At 37.1% G+C, this 24,637-nt stretch overlaps 1 protein-coding gene and 1 long non-coding RNA gene across 6 annotated transcripts in view; one reads left to right on the top strand and one right to left on the bottom strand.

Moving 5' to 3' along the window:
- The first annotated feature begins 81 nt into the window (after positions 1–81).
- LOC125500711 lies at positions 82–7,041 on the top strand. 3 transcript variants are annotated; one of them, XR_007278155.1, is made up of 5 exons: positions 82–1,938; positions 2,599–3,754; positions 4,358–4,439; positions 6,595–6,695; positions 6,906–7,041. It is a non-coding gene; the product is annotated as an uncharacterized LOC125500711 (long non-coding RNA). The 3 variants fall into 3 exon arrangements; XR_007278153.1 differs by having other exon boundaries at positions 82–3,754; XR_007278154.1 differs by lacking the exon at positions 4,358–4,439 and having other exon boundaries at positions 82–3,754.
- Positions 7,042–12,385: 5,344 nt separating this feature from the next.
- Positions 12,386–24,637, bottom strand: part of LOC105692603 (protein grainyhead) — a 51,293-nt gene continuing 39,041 nt past the window's right edge. For 2 of the 3 annotated variants that reach the window (XM_020856211.3, XM_048654419.1), the window contains 7 exons: positions 21,590–21,701; positions 21,115–21,209; positions 20,801–20,977; positions 20,523–20,708; positions 19,967–20,413; positions 18,212–18,276; positions 12,386–17,382 (listed from right to left, as the gene is read on the bottom strand). In XM_020856211.3, coding sequence (XP_020711870.1) covers positions 17,082–17,382; positions 18,212–18,276; positions 19,967–20,413; positions 20,523–20,708; positions 20,801–20,977; positions 21,115–21,209; positions 21,590–21,701 — 1,383 coding nt within the window. In that variant the 3' untranslated portion in view covers positions 12,386–17,081. The remainder of the gene's footprint in view (positions 17,383–18,211; positions 18,277–19,966; positions 20,414–20,522; positions 20,709–20,800; positions 20,978–21,114; positions 21,210–21,589; positions 21,702–24,637) is intronic. The other variant, XM_048654418.1, reaches the window with a different exon arrangement.

Raw genomic sequence — 24,637 nt, 5'->3', positions numbered from 1 at the left:
AAGGACGGGACCCGGGGGCCTCGGGGCGAGTTGCTTCCCGGCCCACATCTGCGGAACAACTTTGGTTCCTCCGAATCTCCATCGTGATGCGGTTTCGTCCGGGCTTTTCGCGAGAGCGGGCCTCCCGATGACCGTCGATCTTCGGGGATTAGACGAAAAGTCGACACCGGAGAGGATGATAATATGCAAATTTTGTTGCCGCAGTACTTAAAATATAATAAGCCCATTTAGTATATGGATACGGTCGATTCCGCGGACTGTTTAATTCGGCGATCGTTGTGCTCCCAACACGAGGCTTTCTTCCATTAGCATAAAGAACGCGAGTTGATCGGCTGTCCTTGAAGCGGCCATGAACTTGTATACCGCACGCCATCAACTACGTTGGGCGGGTTCCCGAGCTCTACTCGGTGGTGCACCAATTAGCCTTCGTGTTGCCTGCGAACTGGATCGCCAGGGTACAACAGCCTGACATGTTTAACTGAGCTGGACGATCGGCGATGGCACGTTCACCTCGGACTCTGTTCGTTTCCATTGCACCGTGTACAGTCTTTACAGAAATCTGAACTTGACCCTTAGGCTTGTATTGTGGTTCGTAATTGCGATTTAAGTGCGCGCGATGCATCATCCGGAGGAATTTTGCGGACGGTCAAATTGTCGGCTTTACGGTTGCATCGTGAAATCTTGACGAAGGGATATCTTGATAATAATTGTGAAGAGGAGAGCTGCTGCAACCCGTCAAACCGGACCCTGGGGCGTCCGAAATTGCCCAGTGTAAGCAAATGAACCCCGAAATAAGATTCCAGGGAGCCGAGGGCCAAGGGACCTCGAGCGGTGGAGCCGATGGATTCCCATCTCGAAGCTCGCGGGTTCGTTGACCCTGAGGTCGATGCAAAAATTCATAATTCGTCTTTTACAATTCTTCTTTAATCAGCGATCTTCGAATCAACTATACCAAGAGGTAGTCGAACGATCGACATGTGGGGAGATTTTACGAGCCGAGAGCGAATGGATTATAGGATACGTAATATCAACCGGATCATCGATCGGAATACGTCGAAAGAAGAGGACAACAAAGCGAGACACGAACGTCTTTTAAAGTCCCGTTCGAACCGGAGTTAATCCGATAACTCGAGCAAATGACATTACTATACTGATGAATTTTGCAGTAGTAAGGATCGCGAATTTATTAGAACGACTCAATGCCCACGCGAAAAGACTAATGTAAGATATAAGATCTACGACATTCGAGACTCCGTTACGCCATTAAAACATGTCATAAATCTTTAATTCTCTTACATCTTGAAAGCAAAGTCATCCGTAACTGTCTGACCTTTTGCACACATGTCATTTCTTTATCGAGCCTCCGATAATCTTACTGTCTCGAAAAATAATAGATTCCATTTAAGTGCTAAGCGTCCCTCCCTCCGGAGTCGATGAGTTGCACGATTTTCAATGATCCCCGTATGAATTCGTCGTCGCAGAGGACGTCGATCGGCTCTTCGAGATGTTACGCACCTCCGAAACACGCGGACTACATTAAAACACATAACATAACATAACATTATGGTAGGGCCATCGGCCCCCCCAAGGCCGATACACCCACCAAGAACGGACGTTGAACACATGCGTGTCTTCTTTTCTACGTTGCTACTATACTGCAACACGCACGCACTCCTTCCTTCCACGTTTATTTTAACAGGTATTACATGCCCGCTATACACACCTTTCTTGATTAGTCACTCCGATCGGAGGATCGATCGGTAGCGACTTGTACGCCTGTTGCATTCGATATTAACTCCGGATCGGCATAAGAAGACTTACAGTCTACAAAATTTTCTATGCGTTAAATTAATTCCGCGAATCGATGTTTGTTTTTCACATCGCTATTTAGATTTGAGCAGATTCTTCGAATGGTGTATTTGTGTCACGAGCAACGGTGTAAGTAACGTTTCATGTTTGTTCAATGATGACTGACGGTGAACTCTTGAGGATCGGATAAGAAAAGATTTCAATTCTATCGCGATAATTACATCAGCTCAGTGTGTACCGGTAGCTCGATATATAATAGCTGGATACTCTCCTCTCCAATTATTCGCATAACGTAGACATTATAATCGTAGTTTTATGCTCCTTCTTAGAGACGTGCTGTGGCCAATAAACATTTGTAATCGTCGCATCGGTGCGATTCGTATTCAACTTTAGAGGAATTGAACGGTCAGTGAATCCTCAGCTAATTTTAAGTGCGCACTTTAACACATGCCCAAAATTGAAACGGACAATATTTTGTCAGCGAATTCCAACCGGAGAATCATTAAATGATTTTTCCAATTCTCGAATCCCCATGCTATTTAATTATGTCGGTAATTATTTTAAAGCCATGAGTGATTCGTCAGAGCCTATGGTCTTTGGATGTTCAAAGATTTGTTCATCGAAATAGCCGGAAATCTCCGCGATATCGTTTAAACGAGTGTTTTCTGATGTATTTTCACCTGGGAAAGACTTTTCTTATATCCGTCAATTAAATTGAATTATCACGAGGGTTCATCAAAGTATTTCATTATTGTTAGTACCCTCGGCGAATCTGACGTTTTCACAAAGTTTCAGCAGCCACATGTACTCGACAACCGCCACAAGTGCTGAAATGATACGATGCTGCACCGCGCTGTCAAGCATCTCCTTACCTTCGACAGAAAGTATGTCCACGGCAGGTTGTTTGCCATTTAAAAAAAATTGATGATACATGTAAAACAAATGATTATTAACTTGTATAACACATCGTAAGATTACAAGAATAACTGAGGCACCGTTGTAACATTGAGATAGGTACGTACGTGCATAACTTGTAAATCATATTGTAACGGTTTTATTATGGCAATAATTGTTTCGTAAAACAATAAGTGAAGATTGTACGTATATGTTTTCCAAGTCAAAAACTTATACAAAAAAAACGCACTTTCAATATTTATTGTCTGATTAACATTGATCAAACTCCTGCACCTCTACACTCATTCACGTATCTCATAAGCAACGCATCAAGACATCGGGGTGCAATAACGGGAAAATAATATACGATACACAAATATGCATGTATGCACCTGATCAAGCACATCATGTCTCAGAACACTTACTGACCTGTCGTGTTCTCCTCATAATAAAATCATTTTCGGCTAAAATTTGCCTTTGCATTTTCAGTGCAGGTATTCTATGGCTTTATTATCACTTCCAGTTTATGATGGAGCATGTTTCAATCGTGCATGATTAGGCCTGAAATCAACTAGGTAATATCTCGATCATAGGGCGGAGAAGTAGTAATAAATACACAGGATTTAATGCATGCGCACGATAAGCCGAATAATTTTAGTAACAAAATTTTACAGGCAAAAAATCTGAAAAAGAAACTATAATCGATCAAAATTGAAATGATGAACGAATTTTGTTTTCTTGATAAATCGCTCTTGACTATCCATCATTCTCAAAACGAGCCGCTTCAAACTTCAGAGTCTCGACCAAAAGTCAATAGAAAATATCACGACTAGGAGCAATCTCAAAACAGTGAATTGCGAATGTGCAATTCGGTATTCGGACATACCGGAGCATCTCGTACGTAGATCCTTCTTTTCCGAGGCAACAGCAGTATGGCCGCAACAGTCGAAGCGACGGGGTCATCGGGAGCGACATCGATGGTAGCGCCTACAAACTTGGACAGGACAAAAAAGGAGAAAGAGAGGGGAGAGAAAGAAAGAGAAATATCGGGGTAAGGATTAGTACGCACATAGATATAATGGCACGCAGTTACTACTGCGCCATAGTTTTCTTTTTTGTTAAAGTTTTTCCGGTCGCGTTTCAAGCGTACCTGAAAGGCAAATCGCACGAACTATACTTAGTGTTAGTTCATGATACGTTTCTATATTCCTATACTCATATACTAGCTATTGATTAACAATATTCTGATTGATTCCGGAATATTTGTGACAAGTGTTCAAATACTATGAATTCTTTTGTCTAATATTACGGGAGGCATCATTGTGTAGTTTCCAAACAGAATCACCGATATCAGTATACTGTGTTTACGTGACCGGATTAGACTAAGTCCTTTTCCTGGTAGGTGACGAAGAGTCAGTCTTTGATCCGCGGCCGAGAGGTGTTGACCGATTTAAAACTGTGGTACATAAAATGAATTATCGTTAATGTGTGTGTGGTTTAATTAACTAAAACCCTTACAATTGGGATTTTGATTTGAAATTATGCTCCGTTGCCATTTCATAAGCGAATCTATTATTTATATTTGGGGGTCGGTTTTACAATTTCACTTGGTTTCTGACATAATATTTTCGCATTTCGGATTTATACTTGACAGACGTCCAAGTTGCTTAGTTCTCCGCAATACCCTTCGACTTCCAAATTCTATACCCACGTTGTGCTGAAAAACTCGTATCAAGGTAAGAAATGATTTTTATTGCGTATTCGTTGACTTGTGATGAGACTAGAGACGATTTTTTAAATGTTTCCCACGCTATCTCTCAACGTGAAGCAATCGTCGCGTTTATGATTGCAGACGGTTCTAGTGATCGAACAATTAATATCTATGAATAGTATTTTAAACTGTTTGATATTTCATCCATATTTCTGAAGCATTCATTCATTAATTCGTTCATTCATCCATATATTCAGTCATTGAGTCTTTCATCTATTTATTTATTCATTCATTCATCTATTTATTCAATTATCGAGTCTTTCATTCATTCATTCATTCATCCATTAATTCATTCAATCATTTATTCATTCATTTATGTATTCATTTATTCATTTGATTATTCATTCATTTATTCATTCAGTGAGTCAACTATTGATTTATTTATTGAATTATAAATTCACACATCATGCCTGTATGTATATACTCTCATCGTGAAGCAATCGTCGCGTTTATGATTGCAGACGGTTCTAGTGATCGAACAATTAATTTATATGACTAGTATTTCAAACTGTTTGATAATTCATCCATATTTCTGAAGCATTCATTCATTAATTCGTTCATTCATCCATATATTCAGTCATTGAGTCTTTCATCTATTTATTTATTCATTCATTCATCTATTTATTCAATTATCGAGTCTTTCATTCATTCATTCATTCATCCATTAATTCATTCAGTCATTCATTCATTCATTTATGTATTCATTTATTCATTCGATTATTCATTCATTTATTCATTCAGTGAGTCAACTATTGATTTATTTATTGAATTATAAATTCACACATCATGCCTGTATGTATATACTCTCATCGTGAAGCAATCGTCGCGTTTATGATTGCAGACGGTTCTAGTGATCGAACAATTAATTTATATGACTAGTATTTCTAACTGTTTGATAATTCATCCATATTTCTGAAGCATTCATTCATTAATTCGTTCATTCATCCATATATTCAGTCATTGAGTCTTTCATCTATTTATTTATTTATTCATTCATCTATTTATTCAATTATCGAGTCTTTCATTCATTCATTCATTCATCCATTAATTCATTCAGTCATTCATTCATTCATTTATGTATTCATTTATTCATTTGATTATTCATTAATTTATTTATTTAGTGAGTTAACTATTGATTTATTTATTGAATTATAAATTCACACATGATGCCTGTATGTATATACTCTCAACGTGAAGCAATCGTCGCGTTTATGATTGCAGACGGTTCTAGTGATCGAACAATTAATTTATATGACTAGTATTTCAAACTGTTTGATAATTCATCCATATTTCTGAAGCATTCATTCATTAATTCGTTCATTCATCCATATATTCAGTCATTGAGTCTTTCATCTATTTATTCATTCATCGAATTATTAATTTATACATGATTTCTATGAAATCACATGTGAAGCTATTATCGCGTCGATTGATATCAATAATAATTAATGGGTATAATTTCGATCCTTTCGAATTCAGGTGATCATTCATTGGTTCATTTATTCATTAAGTTAGTTATGTATTCATCCATTAATTGAATCATAAATTCATACACGATTTCTATACCAGTCTCATATTGTAAACAATCGTCGCGTGTGTTAATAGTAACATTAATTAATGGGTATAATTCCGATGCTTCTAAATTCAAGTGGTCATTTATCTATTCACTCGTTCATTTGATAAATAATTAATTAATTATTCAGTCGACTGATCAATCAATTGGTATGATTACGCTGCCTTCAAATCATATTCATAGACTCATAGATTCCCGTCTCAGGAATCTGGATCTGGTGTCCGAATTCAATCATATACAGAGTAGAGACAGTTAACGCCGTAATTTTGTGCTAAAGATATCTTTTTTCGTTGAAATTTCGAACATTTAGGTATAATCAATTACACATTCATGAACTCTTTCATCAGTACTTCATCAGTGGTAACGTTGTTGACTGCGGGATGGTGACACTCGTGTTCAACGACTATAATTCGTCTATCTATCGAATTCGGGAAGTCATCATAGGTTTAGAAATAATCTCCGCTGTTATATTTTGAACAAATTTATTCATATATTTCAGATTCAGATATACAATTTCACTTTATTTCTTACGGGACATCTTTTTCAGGCTTTCAATTGGTCATCATGGTCGCTAATTCGTCGTAGTACTTATACAACTTCCAACCACGAAAGGCAGAGGTTACATGGCATCGCACAATTCGTTTACAGGTATGCAATAAGCATCAGTCGACATAATATAAGTTAGTGTAAAATGAAAATATATTCAATGCAATACATTATAACATCACATTGGCAGTATAAATATATTAACATATAATATAATATAACATATAATTAATATATTGACATGGAATATAATATTGGCGATAACGTAGTCTTATATAACGTCATTATTAATGCACTTTTTGTATATTTCAGGTACTCTGAGATGCTGTCGCCGCAGTTATGACCCCCTGGACTTCCCCTGTTCATCAGGGGGAGTCCAGGGACCCGTCCCCTGGGACTGCGCGGCCTCCCACCGCCCCCGGGGTCCCAGGGGACCCAGTCCCCGAGGATATGTCTTCGGGGATGCGGTATCCCCGCTGGAGGGGATGCCATATCCCGAGGGACATGTCCTCGGGAACTGGTCTTCGGGGACACGTGTCCCCCCAGGGACACGTCCCCGGGGATGCGGTATCCCCGCTGGAGGGGATGCCGTGTCCTTGGGGGCGTGGCCTTGGGGGAATACGAGTCCTCGAAAATCCCGGGAAAAGGAGGTCCCAAGCGGTCACTCGTTTTCTTGATTTCTCTAGAGAAACGAAAAACAAAGTGTCCGCTTGGGACCTCCTTTTCCCGGGATTTTCGAGGACTCGTATTCCCCCAAGGCCACGCCCCCAAGGACACGGCATCCCCTCCAGCGGGGATACCGCATCCCCGGGGACGTGTCCCTGGGGGGACACGTGTCCCCGAAGACCAGTTCCCGAGGACATGTCCCTCGGGATATGGCATCCCCTCCAGCGGGGATACCGCATCCCCGAAGACATGTCCTCGGGGACTGGGTCCCCTGGGACCCCGGGGGCGGTGGGAGGCCGCGCAGTCCCAGGGGACGGGTCCCTGGACTCCCCCTGATGAACAGGGGGAGTCCGGTCAATGACGTTGGAGGGAACTGCGACCTGTAACACAAATAACAAATAAATAATTAGTTAACGCAATACATGACTTAATGTATGACCTATCATGTAACCTAATGATTAATGATTTTATGACTCAGTATATAAGTATATAAGACGTTTGAATTATAATAAACTGTACCAAGTATGTGATAATAAATTAATGTCTTGCCTTATTGGCGTGTCTGATGAATTATTTTAAGGGGACGCATGAATTTACCAAGTCCATGGGGTAATACTGGGTGATCTGATTCTATGAGGAGGATAATGAAAATCTTTTCTAAGGGGGTGCAATTCATGTACTGAGACTCTGAATGTTAGATTATACCAGGGACTCTCGAAAGGGATAGATTAAATGAAACATACCTCTGCAAAAAAAAGGAGTTGTACGTCTCATGTGTTGCAGATCCATGTCTCTACCGGAACAATAAGAAGAGGAGTCGATCTTCGGAGTGACTCGTTGATGTCCTGATTTGGTTCCATGGCCCAATGCTCATCTACCAGAAAGAAATAAAGATATCACATGTACAATCAAAATCACGATATAACAATCACTTATATTTATATTCTTTTTGTATTCACGAATGAGATCAATAAATCTTTTTATATTTCATCAAGAAAAGAAATTGAGTGAATCATTGTCAAATCATCCCGAGAATCCTGAGGAATTTTTCAGGAGCTGCATTGAGTGCATTTGCAATACGTTCTTCAGCGAAGTTCATAATAGAAAACGTATAATCAAACTACAATGGAAAACAGACGTTCGAATGATTTTAAAAGTATTTCATTCACAGCCGAAACAAATCAGAAAGTTGATTAAGAATAATAGCTACATCTAATTTGTATCAGTCAGAAAGATTAATTAATTATCTCAGAGTTATCAAGGATTGTTCAGAACCAGGGCGAATATATTTATGACGACTATTTTTAGTATGAATAGTCGGGAGCGCGTAATCAGAATACATATAGAAACGGACGCGCAACTGATTGAAACAATATTCAACTAAATTCTGTAAGAAAGATTGCTCACCGTTCTCTCTCTCCATCGTCGCTCTGAAGGACCTGCCTTGCTACTGATGTCGCTGCTTCTGTCGCCGAAGCTGAACTGCCATGGAATCCAAGACGGAAAACCTGCGACATGAATGTACTCTGTTAACCATATACCAAATTACAAACCCCCGATCGGATGTATAGTGATTGGCTGCAATTCATTCGATTACTATAATTACACCCCTTTGTTTCTGAATTAATGCGAATGAATCAATAGTTAACTCACTAATTGAATGAATGAATAAATAAATTCATGAATGAATGATAGCACATTACACAACTAGGGACGTAAGTCTCACTTATGTCCCTACGTGTTTGCCCCGAGCGAAGCGAAGGGTCGTAAGCAGCAGGGACGTGAGTGAGACTTACGTCCCTAGTTGTGTAATGTACTATTTTTTTTCCTACCCTGCTCGAAAGTGCGTTCGCACGTTATTATTGTCATCGCATGTTCATGTCTATCGGGAATGCGCGTCGGCATTTGCGACCCGAGCGAAGCGAGTCTTGCTGGCCGATGACGGGCATTCCCAGATCATCAAGAAAATACAGGATATTTTAATCTATATTTTTTTATTTAGGAACGGTCATTTTAATTACACGAGCAAGGTGTAATATTAAAAACACAATTACTGAAAGTACAATTTACAAAAGATGAAATCCGATCAATATTGGAATGTAGATTATCGAAAATCTCTGAGGTTATAGTCTCAGATCGTCGGTCATGGTCTAACAATAAGGTCTTCGTTTTCTTCGCTAGTGTTTCAGAATTTTCCAGATTTTGAAAAACTTTTACTGGAAGCTTGTCCATGAAACTCCGTTTCCGATTCAGAGCAATTTCACCGGCCGTTACAAAGTTTAGAGAATGGATTCGATTACTGGAAGTAGATGGCTCTGAATTTCCAAAATCCTCTTTTTGGTTTTCATCCAAATTATCATCAAAATCATCGCATTGCAATATTGAATTTGATTGATTGGATTTGGAGGAGGTAGCCGCATGGGTTATTCCTCCTATGGTTGCCCGAAATGTTAAAAAATTGTTTGAAAGGGTTATAAGCGTCGGCTAGCCTGGCGAGTAGCGTTGCAGAATTCTACTCAGACGTCCGAGGTTCGAGCCCGGGTCGAAAAAGAGTTTTTATCTTCGCGAGATTAAAAAACACGACCCGGCAAATTAATAGTTGCTCCCTGCTAAGTGATGGTGCGATAGTAGGGAGAACAAGTAGCACTTTACGTCCCCAGAAGCAGGGACAAAACACGCACTTTCGAGCAGGGTAGGAAGAAAATGAATGAATGGGTGAATATAAAAATGGATAAATGGATAAGAGAATCAATAAACAAATAAATAAATGTATAAGAGAATAAATGAATAAATTAATGAATAAATAAATGAATAAATAAATGAATTAGTGAATAAATGAATGAAAGTTTCAACGACTGAATAAATAGATAAATGAATGAGTTGTTAAATAAATGAATGAATGACTGAATGAACTAACGATTGAATAAATGAATGGGAGACTCGGTGACTGAATAAATGAACGAATGAATACAAAAATAGATGAAAAGCCCAATGATAAATGGACGAATTAATGAATGAAAGCTCCAGAAATATGGATGAATTATCGAACAGTTCAAAATACTAATCATAGAAATTAATTGTTCGATCACTAGAACCGTCTGCAATCATAAACGCGACGATTGCTTCACGATGAGAGTATATACATACAGGCATCATGTGTGAATTTATAATTCAATAAATAAATCAATAGTTGACTCACTAAATAAATAAATTAATGAATAATCAAATGAATAAATGAATACATAAATGAATGAATAAATGATTGAATGAATTAATGGATGAATGAATGAATGAATGAAAGACTCGATAATTGAATAAATAGATGAATGAATGAATAAATAAATAGATGAAAGACTCAATGACTGAATATATGGATGAATGAACGAATTAATGAATGAATGCTTCAGAAATATGGATGAAATATCAAACAGTTTAAAATACTATTCATAGATATTAATTGTTCGATCACTAGAACCGTCTGCAATCATAAACGCGACGATTGCTTCACGTTGAGAGATAGCGTGGGAAACATTTAAAAAATCGTCTCTAGTCTCATCACAAGTCAACGAATACGCAATAAAAATCATTTCTTACCTTGATACGAGTTTTTCAGCACAACGTGGGTATAGAATTTGGAAGTCGAAGGGTATTGCGGAGAACTAAGCAACTTGGACGTCTGTCAAGTATAAATCCGAAATGCGAAAATATTATGTCAGAAACCAAGTGAAATTGTAAAACCGACCCCCAAATATAAATAATAGATTCGCTCATGAAATGGCAACGGAGCATAATTTCAAATCAAAATCCCAATCGTAAGGGTTTTAGTTAATTAAACCACACACACATTAACGATAATTCATTTTATGTACCACAGTTTTAAATCGGTCAACACCTCTCGGCCGCGGATCAAAGACTAACTCTTCGCCACCTACCAGGAAAAGGACTTAGTCTAATCCGGTCACGTAAACACAGTATACTGATATCGGTGATTCTGTTTGGAAACTACACAATGATGCCTCCCGTAATATTAGACAAAAGAATTCATAGTATTTGAACACTCGTCAAAAATATTCCGGAATCAATCAGAATATTGTTAATCAATAGCTAGTATATGAGTATAGGAATATAGAAACGTATCATGAACTAACACTAAGTATAGTTCGTGCGATTTGCCTTTCAGGTACGCTCGAAACGCGACCGGAAAAACTTTAACAAAAAAGAAAACTATGGCGCAGTAGTAACTGCGTGCCATTATATCTATGTGCGTACTAATCCTTACCCCGATATTTCTCTTTCTTTCTCTCCCCTCTCTTTCTCCTTTTTTGTCCTGTCCAAGTTTGTAGGCGCTACCATCGATGTCGCTCCCGATGACCCCGTCGCTTCGACTGTTGCGGCCATACTGCCGTTGCCTCGGAAAAGAAGGATCTACGTACGAGATGCTCCGATATGACCGAATACCGAATTGCACTTCGCAATTGACTGTTTTGAGATTGCTCCTAGTCGTGATATTTTCTATTGACTTTTGGTCGAGACTCTGATGTTTGAAGCGGCTCGTTTTGAGAATGATGGATAGTCAAGAGCAATTCATGAAGAAAACAAAATTCGTTGATCATTTCAATTTTGATCGATTATAGTTTTTTTTTCAGATTCTTTGCCAAAAATTTTGTAATAATTCTCATCCATATAATTTTTCGGAATATGATTTCCACAATTTATCTGATAGAGCTCGGAGAATCATCGTAATTTGAGTTGAGTATCAAGAGCTATCGGACTCAATTGTAAGACAAATAAGACTGATTTCTCATTGGAAGAGAATCGCTTCCGCGCCGGCCAGAGCATATAATTCATTGATATATTTATTCTTCCAAGATAATGCCAGAGGTGGGTTTTTCGACGAAGGATTCGTATAAAAATAAAATAAAAGTCTTGCAGATTGACTATTTCTGAGCGATCCTTCGAGTTTTTAGGGTGCGGAAAGACAACAGACTATAGTCTTCACGAATTCTCCGAGCGTTTTTTTGCGATTCCGGGGTGTGAAAAATGAGCCAAGTTATGCTATTCCCCAAATTGAACAATTAGTTATCTATAGCTATAATTGATAAGTATAATAGGTAATAGACGTGATGTATGTAGGTAGGTAGATAATATTATTGTATAGAAATTTCCATGTATATTACATATCAATATCACTTAATACCTATTAACATTGTGCCTACCTATCCTTGCTTACTTATCATAAAGCGATTATTTCAGGTACTTATTTGCATAGAAACAAACCAAATCAACAATATAATATCATAAGATATAACATTCTTCGCTCTCCCCTTAACATTACCTACTATTATTTATTCTGACATATTATAATCATCATTATCTTCTTTGAATAATCGGTTGCCCACATCTTTTTATTCATTCATATATTTTTTAACTTTTCTTTCTTGTATTCCAAATTTCCCCCACGTTTACCGATACTAAGCAGCACATATACGTGCATACAACTATATAATCTACCAAAATTATTATATATCCGTTCATACGATCCGTAAATGTAGAAAAATAAAAATATCAACAATGGCGTACGTTGGTTAGTCCGAAAAAAATTTCAATCAACGAACTAAAAAGAAAAAAAAACTTCATCAAATGAAGAGAAACCGAGGGGAATAAAATTTAGTACGTGAATCTATGCGATTCACGATAATAACTCTTGAGATTTGTTTGGGAGTATAAAAGTTAAAAAAAATTGAAATCTTAAACCTAAAATTCTTACGAGTATTAGATCAATTCGTTATACAGAAAGAATATTTTTATCACCCATCAATTGGGTTGTCCGTTCATTCAAATGAACGTCTGTTCATTCAAACTGATTCTGATAATTTGTTCGTGTTACAGGGTCTGCTGCGCTTCCAAGGAAAAATAAGATGAGAATCTGCAAAAATTTCGCAGAGACAGAATCCCATAGATATTATTAATTAATTAATTAAGTTAATATCCACGGCGCAAGCAGATAGGTAGGGTATGCATAGAGTAGGCAATGATAAGACCAGCATTCTATGGCTGGTAATATGCGTTAAATGAGCCGCTTGGATTGTGAGTTGGATTGTCCCCTATTTTAAATTTACAATCATTTCGTTTGCCAAAATTTTGATGCAAAAATCCAACGGTCCACAAAACGCTAGACTTATAATCTGCAATTATGTTATCGTAATTATGATTCGTACATATGGTTTTAATTCGCAAAGATTAATTTTCAATGATCAAAAAAAAAAAAATTATCAGCGAATTAATTACTATATATTCGTTCATATTTTCTGTATTATTACTATCGTCATTATCAATATTTTTTTCTTATCTTATAAAGATTATAATCGAAGAATTTTCGTATTGGAATTGTGAATAAAAAATGAGTATAGACGTATACATTATATATATAATATATAGGATCAGATAGGCCTGTAATATATAACATAACAAATGTCAATAACAATAATAATTATGGTAATTAATTTTTTTTATCTGTTTTGTTTTTTCTTTTCTTATAAAATGTATATATAGTTATGTACTAATATATAATATTTATAACGTTATATCTAATAAATGATAATAATATATAATATCACCTCTGGCACAATCTCACGATGGCAAGAATATGTCGCGCGACAATCGAACACTCGACTTAAATTAAAATCAAAATCAAAATCAAAAAACCAAATCTAATGAAAATCTAATCCACTTACTAATATTAACGTCAAACTACTGTATTCTTTACCTTCTCCTTTTCCTTCTTTCTTTTTCTCTCTTTTTTTCTTTCTACCCGTTCTTAAATCTTAAAGTACACATGATATATTCATAGATCTATATTTCATAGATATTTAAGTACGTATTTGCAATTTCAATAATAACAAAAAGAAAAAAGCACACGTGATATTATAACGGCGCTTTCTACAACGAAGCTTATATATTTCCTTGCAATTTATTTATTTTTTTTTTCATTTTTGTAGCTGTATTATTTAAATATCATTCAATCAAATATGATCATCGATATTCCTTGTTCATATACATAAATATAAATTCATATACTTTATATTCCTTGCAAAAAAGGAAGAGGTATATATATCTCGGTCGAATTTTTTCCTCCTTATATCTTAACAAAATAACATGGATCTATTTATTTTGTAACTTAATTATACTTTTTTTTTCTTTTTTGGTCTTGTGACCCTAAAGTTTAAAACAAAAATTAACAAAAAAAACTAGTAGAAAATATCATAGAATACGGCAAGTCACTACGGCTGGCTGGCTGTACTATATTATTACATTTAGTCGTTTACTTCCTTTTCTTTTTCTGTTTCTTCGCCTTGTCAACTTTCTCAGTTACATGGTATATACGTCTTGCAGTAACATTACATTTATATGTCATGGTCCAAATTACGAAGGTGATTATATAATAATTTGATAATTGATCTAATATACAGTCATTAATTAACCAATTATCTTTGATGTGTAAAATATTTCTCTTAAAATTAATAATAGATATTATTATCATATACGTACGTATTCCGAAGATCAAATGACACGATATTTATATAATTTTATAAAATTAATCATACGAATAGTAATAATAATAATAATAATAATAATAATAATAACAATGTCGGTGTAATTAAACATGCACATTACATCTCGTGATCATACATTTAATAATAATATCTATTCTCTTTTTGTCTCTTTCATTTTTGCTTTGTCTTCAATAATAATGTAACAAAATATAGTGGCATTATTTAATAGCATTCATTTTACAAGCGTATTTTGATCGTTGCTTTGATGTGATAGGTATACGTATTCGATGGTGACGATATGTATATAATTGTAGGTACGTACGTAACATTCATACATTATTATACATTTATATAAAATCGTCTCCGTGTATATTTGTTATACCCATAATGAGAAGTATATAATGTAACGCATATCTATGATTTATATTTGAACCTTAAGATTAGTGATTAAAATTTAATTATATCCTTATTAAATTTACATAACACAACCTAAATATAATATATATGTATATTGATATATACGGCTATGACCTAATGTTCTAAATAACAGAAAATTATATATGAAGTTACGCAGTTTTCGTAATAACAAGAAAATTAGGCTTGAAGCCGACGGCGAATATAATGATTATACGACCGCAATATAATTAACCAATAACCATTAAACACTAGAAACAAAAACGAGTAAAAAAAAATATATATATTTTTCTTTACTTTTCAACTTCGTCGCATCATGGTTTCATATTTTATCCAATATAACGAGGAATCTTTATTCCGATTTTATTATTTTGTCTCTTTCTTCTTATTTTAAACTTTTTTCATTCAACGTATTCGAGCATCATATGCCGAAAAATTTACCACTCGTTTATCGCGCCACAAAAATAAATTTTTTCTTCCTTTCTCATAATGAGATACAATCCGATGTAGATGTATAATCATTATTATATCTGAATACATAAATTAACAAGCTGATGAAATATCTTCGGCGCCAAAAATAAAAATAAATAAATAAAAAATCACGAGCTACGATACTATCGAATAACATCGTCAGACTATGGAAAATTAAAGTTTCGTAGATTGATTTTCGAATCAGTAATAGATCTAAATGTAATTGCTCGCGATCAAATGAATCGTCAATTTTATAATAACTTTAATGCGCGACTGAACGAGTGGCCGTGAAATAGAATTTATAAATACATTATATACGTGTGTGTATGTGTACAGGATAAAAGTAATATATTAGATTAGTGTGATTATGATTATCAATATCATTTATGTACAATCGCGAAAGTGATTCATTCGTTGGTGTACATCCATAACGCCTCGTATACCTGAATACGCGCGCTCCGCTTCTTTTTTCCATATTTTTAATTCATTAAGATATTCATTTGATCATGACTGTGTCTGCAGAATTTTGTTCTTTTACTTTTGTCCGTCGTCTCACTGACCTTTTTTCTTTTTTGATCAGACTTTATCGCGGTAGCTCGCGGGTGTGTTCTGCATGCCGCGTAAAGGTCACTTCTACGTGTATATACGAATATGATGATAAAGATAATATTATTAATAATCATCAGAGGAGCGCGAAATTACGCTTTGCATGCGGAAAACGGTGAATCACTTAAAGCATTTATTTGAAAGGCTCAAATTGTGTTCTCCGAATTTCTATATACGAATGTAATCACTTATAGTAAATTGGTGTACGTATATGTATATAGTTATATAAGTATACACTATATTTATATGGAATACAATTTTAACTCCTTATTTTGATCAATGACTCTGACTTTCTTCTCATGATCTGTAGAAGCGTCGTCGTTCTCCGCACCTATGTATAACTGTACTTCTTCTTTTTTTTTTTTATTTCAATTTTTTTCTTCCTTTTCTTTTCAAATCGTTGGGTATTTTCCCCTATTAGTTTTTATAGAGGAAATCTAGTACAAGTATTCATTAAACGTATTTACCGTACAGCAATAATAATATTAATAATAATAATAATAACAACAACGTGACTTATATATTTACAATATTATATTACGTTCGTTCGTGGGAGACTTCAACGCGTGATGACGAAAGAACGAGACACGATACAGAAAGAAAAAATAATCATGCTCTAGATCTCATGTCGTATAAATTTGATGCACGAATACCTCTTTCTCCCGTTTTTCCTCAGCAGCGTTGAACGAAATGATCCCTTAGCTGATCCATGCGCGATATAATTCGATTATATCCTCTCTTTTATTTTGTGAATCGGAAATTTCTTCATGGCTCCTGTTCACGTGTTGTTGTTCTCGTGCGGATGGCCATGCTGATGTTGGTGGGAATGGGAATTATGGGGCGAAAGTGGTCCCGAAACGGAAACTGGAATAGGTGGTTGTCCCCCTGGAGTCGAAAGCTCGATAAGGGTAACGTCGTAACCCCCGCCAGCACCGTTTCGATCGTCACTCGGTGACGGCGGACCGTGTTCTGAATTTGGATCGGACGAATTCGTTACGGGCGTATGGCTCACCTCCAGGAGAAATAGGTCCTCGTCCACGTAATATCGAATCATATCGTCGTCAATTTTCGCCGTAATTCTGAAACCAAAGAGAGGAGAAATTTTTTTTTTTTTCAGATCAGCGAAGCGATCGAGGCACTCGAACACCTGGAAATGCGATCCTGGAATTTCGTAAGGGAACGTTGTAAAAAAAAAAAAAAAAAGAATGGGGTGTCTCAACCTGGTAAATGTGAATTATTTTTACCAAAAAGGGAAGGTGGGATGGCTATAGCAGATTTCGAATAGAATTACTTCGATAACGGAAGAATAGAGAATACCGATTGATTCGGTTGAATTATTTGAACGGAATATTTTCACCAAGGATCAGGATGATAGAAGGTATATAAATATATATGGAGGGTGACTGCTTTGCACGTCATTTCATCGTGACCTAAAGACAAATGGTATATACAAAAAAACGAAGAATCGGAGGAGTGAAAATCTGAGAACGTAGAAATCAAAGGTCGAATCGAAATGTGTGACCGTGTATTTTGGGGCGTGTGTAAACATAATTTTTTTCTGCACATGCAGTATGAATTGCGTGCGTGCATTCCAATCGCAACGAGTGGTGAACCACGACCACAACCGCGTAACCGTGCACAAGCCATTGCCAGAACCGTAATAGACAACAAATAGGAATCATCGAATCACTGTAGTGTAGCGATAGGAAATGCGAAGCGACAGAGTCGGTGAAGACAGAGGGAGAGACGTGCAGGTGTTACATCATTCAATTTTTTATTATTTCAGGAAATTTTAGTTAGTCATTAGAGCGAGAAAAAATAGGGTGCGTGCATACGTGCAAACGTGCATGGTGGATGCAAATGTTGTACTTGAACATGCAAGTAAAGATGACACTCTACTAAACTTACCCCTTTGTGTTTTTGCGATAGAGGTTATTAATACTCGAGGATGCAATTTTGTACTTTGACTCAATCTGCAAAATAGAAAAAAGTAGAATATTAGAATTTTGACAGTGGTTTTCATCTTTCTTTTTTTCTTTTTCTTTTTACGTTTGTTATTTTGCTTATTCTTTTTCTTGCTTCTGTTCTTAATTTTTTTTTTTTTTGTTTTTTTTTCTTTTTAATTACAAGTCTGATCGGTAAGTGTAAAAACATGTGTATATAAATGCATCGTGAAGGTAACAATCTACCAGCTGTGTCTGTTACAATAAATGCACGCCGAAGAAGACTAATTATTCGTTCAAAGATAAAATAAAAAGTAAAGTAATCTAGGAAATAGAGAAATAGATGTAAAGAAAGAAAGAAAGAGATAGACGTAGGTATGCCGGACTCAAAATTCTCAAAAAACTTTTCAATAACTTCCACTTTTTTCTTTGGAAACTGAATTCTGAATATCCCCCTTTCTAGTGTATCTACAAAGGGAGGTATTCAACGCCGATATTATGTAAGCGAGAAATAAATAAATAAATGAATAAATAAATGATGTAACAACGATAATGGCCGAATAGGTTTCCCAAAATGATTTCGGCGCAGTGTTAAATAATGCTGATGTAGCTGGTTATTCGGATATAGTATTGCACACATTCGAGGCTTTGGCAGGGCACACATGCATAGTAGTTAAAAAAAACTTAATATTTATATTAATTAGCGTATATATAGTAAATGTGACAATCAGCGATGCTTAAATGTGAGTTTTTGCGCGTATAAATATTATTCTACGTAACAATAATTTACAGTGAGATTTGAATAATTATACGCGAATGTACGTATAAATATAAATTGTAACTGAAACAAGTATAAAATTTGTGTGAAGCAAAAGAAAAAAAAAAAGAATGGAGACATTCAAGAATTCCACAATAACTTCCAGCTCGACGTCGTATGTCGGTTGACATCGTTCTTCAAGATTAAAGATGGAAGGAATGAGAACAAAAAAAAAAAAAATAAAAATAAACAAAAACAGGAAAGAAAGATCCGTAATTGTTGAACCCAATGAAACGGTACTGATAATAATATTAATAATGATAATAATAATGCGAGAGAGCAAATATTTGTCAAGTTTTTATTCAACTATAGAAATAATTGTCTTCAAATTTACAATAATTATTTATACCCTCATTAATAAATTCCTCTTGTTTCATAATTATGATCTAGTGTACACTGTTCTTTATTCAGTAATCAGCGAAACGTAACATAAAACAGAGATTTTATTGAGATTCCTCCAGTCAGATTATTTTTATGCGACTCTCCGCCGTTTCATTAGGTTCACAAGGACTTTTGATTTTTTCATGACAGTATAGCGGTATACATATGTATGTTATTTTTTCTTCTCAAAAAGTTGAGTGTACTGTGCCCAGTTTTTGACGACGATTGAGCTCGTAGTATATATATACTTTTTGTAACAATCTTGTAGCGCTGATCGCGTGTAAGATTTATCGAATTTATACGACGACGAGACACGAAACACTGCATCAACAATAAACACCAGCCACTTCAACAACAACAACAACAACAACAAGAACAACGATAAAGTCAGCAACAGCAGCGGCAGCAACAACAGCAGCAACGACGGTTAGAATATTATGCGGGTTAAACGGTTAAAAACTGTTAGTAAAAGTGATGCGACGATATCGCAAGACAAGGACTCAAGGGTGGGAGGGTTCTTACAGCATTGAGGAGTCCTTGTACGGACGGTGGTGCTACGTGAAGAGGTGTGTAGACGTCCTCGGACTCCTGACGGACGTAGAGCATCACTCTTTCCTCGGATTCGGAGCCCCGAAGGTGCTGCTGTTGGAGATGAAGTCGATTTCCGACCGCGACGCCCGGGCTCAGTCCGCTCTGTTGAACGCCCTGAAGAACGGATCCCTGGAGCTCTTGAACTTGCATCAGTAGGGAGTCCTTTTTGTCGTGCAAAGACGCCAGGTTGTCCGGTGGAAAATGATTGTGGAATTTCAGCGCCGGTAAACTCGGCCTTCCACACGTAGGGTAAGGGCTACTCGCCCCGGCTTTCACTCCACCACCTTCACCGTTGCTCAACGACGAGGTATCCGTGTCGCCACCCGTCGTTCCGCCTCCGCCGCCCCCGTAAAAACCGGAAAGCTCCATCGTTGAAAACTGGCGAGACATAAATAATCGTTCGAGCTCAATTCTGGCTAAAGATTTTTGTTGCATAGATTGCCTGGTATTGACAAAAAAAAAATTCTCCAACGTGAACGCTTATTACCTTGTCGATGGTGTGTTCGGCGGGTGGAGAAAACAGGACGGGAGGTTTGTGAAGATCCGCCATTGAGTAGAATTCGCTGCGTTCGGTTACGGAGTGATAAAGTTCGTCGAGCTTCTTTCTTCCGGTTGCCGTTATCTTTCGTTTGGCTGCTCTCCTCTCTTCGTCTCTTGTTTTCCTCTCAGCTCCCTGTTTCAACGATACAAGAAAAATGAAATCTCCTCCTCTTTTTGTTCAACGCCGAGGCCAACCCCCGAGATAAATTCCGAACACGAACTCACCTTATCGCAGAATACTTTGATCTGGCAGTAGCCCCGATGCGAAGGAGGCGTATGTGTATGCGTGTGAGGATGCGGCGGTGGTTCTTCGTACGTATCCACCTGGATATGAAGAGGAAGACCTTTCACGCCCTTTTGGCTCGAAAAATCGGTACTGAGACACTGGACCGCAACGTTTATCTGTTGAGAGAGAAAAAAACACGTCATTGGTAATTCACTACATCTGGCTCTACGGGTGAAATTATTCATTGAAAGAAGAGAAAAAAAAAATTAGACGTCTATAATCTTGGAATACTGCTCTTCACTGTTTTATATACCTTTGCCGATGACTCGACGGGATTCCAGTAGACGGCAATCGCGTTGTGAGCCACCTCCTCGATGCACCCTACCAAACCAACGCTGTTTTTCGTGTCTGAAAATTGTGAACAGAGAATTTCTAATACACGTATAAAACTAACGAGTTTCACGGTGTTCTAAATAAGACCATGCAAGAACGAGGAATGATCATTTCTCATTCCTCAAAAACCGTCTCCTGAATACCCACCTATTTGTATCGCTATACAGTTTCGGTGATCCGGAAAGCTTGCGCAGAGCAAATATTACAAACATGATATAGAATCGTACAAAATTTTTTGGAAGTTGCAGCTACCGCACCGATAGATATTATCGATGTACACCATGGGATTTTCAATGAACGTGATAGTCTGTCTTTCATCTGCGCTTAGAGTATAGGTACTTTGTGCAGTTCACAGTCTGAGTAAACAGTATATTTGAACGAGCAAACACACTTACCGGCATCGAGTATACGTTGCTTCACGGAGTGCTGCCTCCCGTGCCAAAACTGCCACGCCTTTATCTCATCCTCGGGGCTTTTCTCCTCTCTGAACATCAGCATTACCACGCTCTGTAATTCAATATCACGTACGGTGATTATTTAAAAAATAAATCAACGATTCTCTGTAGAGCGAATTTCGATACTTTTCAATGAAGGGAAATCGAATTTATATTCTTACTACTGTTTCGAGGATAATTCAGCGTCGCGTACCGTGTAATACTTTGAACGAAAATTCCGCTGCGAGATATATTCGTGCAAAATATAAAACGCGAGACACGATGTAACGAAACACCTCAAGTTTCATCGCATGCATGTTATCCCGCCTCGCGGATATTGTATACACACGGTTAATATATACTTATAGCTAGCGTATGTATACCCGCTTGCATATACCTACGTATCCTTGCCGGCGTATCACCTTATATTATATTCCATTACACTACATTGTATGCATCGAATAGGTATGTGAAAAGGTAACATATGTAACAACAGCCGTCGGTTGAACTGGAGTGCAGCAAAAGAGACCCGTGGCGCGATTTTGCGATTGTGTTGGTACACGCGGCGGCGTACATAACACCGGGTATTAGTTTGTGTCGGTGGGGAACCGAGATACATGATACAAGATTCTATGTAATTTATAGGGCGTTTCATCCGATCGACGGATAGGAATATATATCGGGTATAAATACTTGATTTTGCAAATAACGCGGGAAAACTTGGGCCGTCCCGCGGAAGGGAAAAGAATAAATTTCGGATTATGTAGGTCTGTACGTATGGCGTTGGTATAAAAAGTGGAAACGTTCTTTACATTTTATGTATATATATATCTATATATACATATATGCCTACATCGAGCGCTTTCGGAATTTCTCTTTTTGGAATATGATAGACATCGGAATGACGGATTATAAGTGATCTGACGGGAGAGGCGTTGGCTTTTTTTCTTCTCATCTCGCTCTTTCTTTTCTTTTCTCTTATTCTCACATCCTCTAAATATTATTTTTTATTCCCCTCGTAAAACCAAGGACCGGGGGACCCCGTCAATTTTTGGGGTAACTAAGGACACCGCGTACGTGTGTTTGTAATTAAAAAAAAAACAAACAAAAAAAAAAAAAAAATTCCAAGACACCCGGTAGAATCGGGACCGCGAGGGGCGCGGAATGAGAAGCTCAAGTCTGCGTGAGAGGTAAACCGAAGAGAGTGCGATGAGTAGATACATATATGTGCACGTAATACGTACGTATATATATATATAACTTAAACTTTAATATAAGCGTCGAGTTGCAAGTAGCTGCAACGAAGTTCGAGTTTCATCTCGTGCGTGCATCACGTCGTTGAGAATATCGCGCTCTTCTTTTACTTATTTTTTGTTATACATATTATTTCGTTTTTTCCATCCGTCGTCCGTGTGCGGCGGATGAAAAAAAATTTTTAAAATCATTATCTCCGCTGTATCGCGGCGTAAAATTATTTATAAATTTTCTTCCCGATACATGCTACTAATTATTATATAGTGACGAAACGATGTACAGGTACACATATACAGATATATATGTATACACACGGCGGAATATACAAACTTACGTATATACGGTTGAAAATAAAAAAAAATAAAATAATCGGTCACGCCCCACATTTATTGGAAACGCTTGTCTGTACCGCCTGCATACATGTACGTACAGATATATAGGTATTATGTACACATTATGTACCTGGAACTGCAGGAGCAGTGATTTCAATATTATATCGAGACGCACGCAAGAGCTGTAACGTGTACGTACGGAGTATACATGCGATACACATAATTCGTGAATGTGTAACGCTCTTAAATATGTACATATGCGGGTATATATATATATGTGCGCGGAGGTTATGGGCTGGGTATATATGGTGTGATTTTTCGTGATTCGGGTGAATGGGCGAACGGACACTGCACGTTGTGCCTGATCCACGAACGCGTGCGGCTGCAGCGGCATTTCTCTCCTTGTAGCTTTACGATCGACGTATAGAGTCGGGAGAGCCGAGTTATGCGTGATCCAGAAGGTTTTTTAAAAGAGAGAAGAAAAAAAAAAGAATCGAAGGAAAAAAAAAAATGAACCGAGAACCCAACCGCATCTGACCCAACTTTAACTTTGTCTTTAAATTTTACCTCGTACACCTTTTATATACGTGTACTAATATCATTATAACGCCTCACAGACACGCAGTGTATATGTATAGCGTAGGTACAGCCGCGTTCAACGTCGTGACTCAAATACAATCTGAGCCGAGTTTAGATATGCGTGTAGAAATTAACTTGATTAGGGAAGGAACCGCGCGCGGCTGTTTCAAGGATTTTTTCGTCCGGAGACTTCAACGACTGTACGGAGAAGCCCATTTCTTCGGACGGTTGATTCTTATAGCAGCCAGCGCGACACATAGCGTTCTAACAGTTCTCTTATATCGTTGGAATCCATTTGCAACGGTTCTATGCGACGCGTATGGAAATTGTTTCAATAATTTATCGATTTATACAAACGAACATTTATACGTTCGTATAAACACACACACACACACGAGGAGATGTGTGACCAAGCCAAGATGGACTATCTTCCCATGAGTTTACGTGGCTATATAAATAAATCATACAACATACGGACTATATTACTGCGTTAAAGCTTGAATATTTTCATACATTGAAACAAATTCGAATGTCAACGCGCTGTTCGAATACCCCAAGATGGTCTAATCGTATGCGTTTTATTAATTATCAGCGATTTTCGTCTCTTGTGAATATAATATTTTTTTTTTTTTACTATTCCGCCGTTTCTTTTTCGTTTCGAGTTCTTTTTTCTACTCAAACTTCCAAATTTATTCCCCGCGGTTATATTACGAGGCTGATTTCCTCGTCCATCTTCGGATCCTCCGCTTTTATGCGTTTCACCTCGTAGCCTTTACTGTGTCGTATAATTCCACTATATTAAACTATATATACATATATAAAGTATATTAAATCCACCATATTC

This window comes from Athalia rosae, chromosome 4 (assembly GCF_917208135.1).
Source record: "Athalia rosae chromosome 4, iyAthRosa1.1, whole genome shotgun sequence".
In the NCBI taxonomy this organism is placed as follows: Eukaryota; Metazoa; Arthropoda; class Insecta; order Hymenoptera; family Athaliidae; genus Athalia; species Athalia rosae.
The sequence above is the reverse complement of the archived record's forward strand: the minus strand, read 5'-3'. Positions and strand labels throughout refer to the sequence as shown.